We start from the raw sequence: 3,129 nt of genomic DNA on the forward strand, positions 1-3,129 counted from the left end.
TTGACCTAGAGAACTGTTCTAATTCCTTACTTGACCTAGAGAACTATTCTAATCGTTGCAATATTCATTGAAGTTATGTGGTCCTTCAAGTCGGATTCTATAGAACCACTGAACGCAATGTAATGTACAGTGTCATCAACTCTGTTTATTTAAAAATGATTCCTATGCCACTGTGCTAAATCACATTTTACAATGGTATTCATCACTCTTTTGCAGGTTCTCGGTATCCCACGACGAAGTGTCTCTCGGCAATACGTCGGATAACCTCGAAGCGGTGTCCGAGGCGGCTTCTAACCACAGCGTCACCTCCAGCCTTGAGTTGGAGACGGAGGACCAGAACGACAATATGTCCGATATGGTGAGAGAAGGACACCTTTTTATTCTGCTGTTGCTTTTTACCGCCTTCAATATAGGAGGTTTTGTATTCGTATTTTAATATTTGTTTATTATATCGATATTTAATGGACAGGTGTCGGCTAACGTGAGTGGCAGGGGCAGTCCCAATATATCTGGGCGTGAGACGCCCTCGTCGCAGGTCACAGATGGGGATACCGCGGGTGATCAACCGCCTAGGCGGTAAGTTGAACATTTTGGACGTACCACTTATCGTATTTACCGTTAGATTTATCTTTGCTGAGTAACATAGGTCTTTTTTGTCCCGGGTGAAACCGAGACAAGCAGCTAGCTTATGGGGTGATAGTTCAACTTTGTCCAATCAGTTCTAGGGCTAGGTTCTATGGGTAGTATGGGCTAGCTGCAATAGTCAGTTATTAAGTCAAGCAAAAATCCGTATACAGCAGAATTATTATGAATCTACTAAACTACAATAGTATAAAGAATAATTTTTATTATATATAATATAATATAATATTTTTCTTTGACCGAGCAGTGGCTTAATTTTATTATTGCTCTATATAAAATTACTCATACTTTTTGATTATAAAAAATACGACATTTTTAATAGGATTGCACTCGGATATGCTTTCCGTGATTCCACTTTCTCATTGAAAATTGTATTTGTGTTATTTAGAAATAATTGCTTTTTGACATTTCAAGTCTTCTTACAGTGCACCACAAAATGCGCCAGTGAACCAAGCGTCCAGCGCCAACCAAGCCAAACTCTTGAAGCAAACTCGCAATGAAATCGAAGACAAGTTCTGTAAATTCGAGATTAAGGTATGTCTAAATCCTCCTCAATTGGATGATTCCACTTTGTTGCTAAACAAATGTGTACCATATGTACACATATGTACTAGTGCGGGACATTATACAAACATAGTTGGAACATTCCAGAAGCTTCTGGAAGGCGACGAGACTATCAGCATAATGTCGGACACATGGAGCACGGATGTGTTGGCGTCCGACTCCGAGACCATCGGCGATACGTGCGACCACGCGCAAAATGCCAACACACAAGGTAATAAACTTATTTTTTTGAAAAAAAAAACAGAAATGCCATTTCTTATAATTTTATTTTGAGTTATAGCGTTGAAGTGCTTATAGGGTACCACTTAGGCACATTAAATCAAAAGAGTAAAAGAAGTTCTATTGCTGAGGCGGGATCACGGGTAGCCGAGTCGTGATCAGATTTTTACTATTTCTTTAAATTTCTTTCCTGAGAGTGTTTTATTGTGGCAATGACATTAATGGGCTTCCATCTTTCTTCTTTCAATTGACGTCTTGAAGACTTCTCGTCATGTTTGTGACCCGTGTGCGGCGACCCTTATGTCCCTTGTGCCCTACCCCTTACGAATCAATGAACATTTTAAGATGTTATATTGCGCAGGTTCAACCGGAAACAATACGAACGTGCCGGACGTGTCGGAGACGGCGAGCGAGTCGGCGTGGAGCGTGGACGTGCTGGCGTCCGACAGCGATCGGAACACTGAGGTTTGTATTTGTTATGTCATAGCGGTCAACTGAGCTGGTGGTCCGCCTGATGGTAAGCGATCACCACCGCCCGTGAACATTGGCAGAGGTAGTACCTCTACCGATGCGCTGCCCGCTTTCAAGGGGAATGGGATAAAGAAGAGATTGACGACTGGAAAGAAGAAATAGACGGGGAAGGTGGGGGAAAAGGAAACGGGTCTCTCCCCCGCTCGGCATACGAAACTCAGTAGCATGCTAGTATTTGGCGCCAGTGGGGTTCCTTTAATATTTCAACACGCTTTCATTAGCATATGAAACATATTACCTAAAATAAATGAAATGCTATTATTTTCGTTCGGATTTTTTTAATACCTCATGTCTTTTTTCACGCAAGTGACGCCGCGGGTTCAAGTAAGTAATAATTAAGAAATAAATACTATGTATATTGTAGGTGGATACGGACGACTGCGTGTCGGTAGCGGCCCGCCCGGACACGTCGTGGCCGCGTCGTCCCTCCGCGCACGACGACTGCATACTGAGACCGCAGGTAACGTTTATATCAAACTACCCGCACTTGTATTTACAAATTAACAACTTGAATATTTATCAACTACCGGCATAATTACGTAACGTTTATTCATACTCAACAGATTTTTTGTTTTGCATTTTTTTTTTTGTATTTTAAGAATGTTTCTGAAATATGATTATAAGTTTAATATTATGGGGCAGAAATTATATATCTCCGTTTCTCTGATCGAATTTCTTTATCGATAAGTAGGTGATCATTCTTCTGTGTATGCCAGACCGAGACATTTTGTTTACTCGTCCCCACCGGAATCGAACCCAGGACACCACGGTTCTACGCCCACGTTTTAACCACAGTATTAACTATTAAGACTTAAAACTTATTTCTGTTTTTGTCAGAACGGCACCGCAAAGAGACCGGACATGAACAGCCCTCGGCACACGCCTAGAGCAAACGTACCTGGACGGTGAGATGACCTGCATTATATTATTATTATAACTAAACTGAATGTTCGACTGTGTGTTTGTTTGTTCCAAATAAATAGGTCCGAAACTTCTGGACCATATACGACCAACAACGTCTCTGTTTTTCACATCACATGAACACATGGCACAGGGCACATGAAACCCAAAGAGTGGGAGAAATTCGATTGCTGAGGCGGGATCATGGGTGGCCGAGGGGCTGGACGTTGCCACGTGGGTTTGGCAAAGATCTCGTCTCGTGATCTATTTTTT

The 3,129-nt window shown here is 41.9% G+C and overlaps 1 protein-coding gene across 1 annotated transcript in view; it reads left to right on the forward strand.

The window, feature by feature from the left end:
• LOC119830495 (receptor-mediated endocytosis protein 6 homolog) overlaps nt 1-3,129 on the forward strand; it is a 28,686-nt gene that overhangs the window by 10,745 nt on the left and 14,812 nt on the right. Inside the window, exons 10-16 of the mRNA XM_038353539.1 lie at nt 217-358; nt 470-576; nt 1,068-1,176; nt 1,294-1,417; nt 1,787-1,890; nt 2,321-2,416; nt 2,794-2,850. Coding sequence (XP_038209467.1) covers nt 217-358; nt 470-576; nt 1,068-1,176; nt 1,294-1,417; nt 1,787-1,890; nt 2,321-2,416; nt 2,794-2,850 — 739 coding nt within the window. The remainder of the gene's footprint in view (nt 1-216; nt 359-469; nt 577-1,067; nt 1,177-1,293; nt 1,418-1,786; nt 1,891-2,320; nt 2,417-2,793; nt 2,851-3,129) is intronic.

This window comes from Zerene cesonia, chromosome 11 (assembly GCF_012273895.1).
Source record: "Zerene cesonia ecotype Mississippi chromosome 11, Zerene_cesonia_1.1, whole genome shotgun sequence".
Taxonomy (NCBI): Eukaryota; Metazoa; Arthropoda; class Insecta; order Lepidoptera; family Pieridae; genus Zerene; species Zerene cesonia.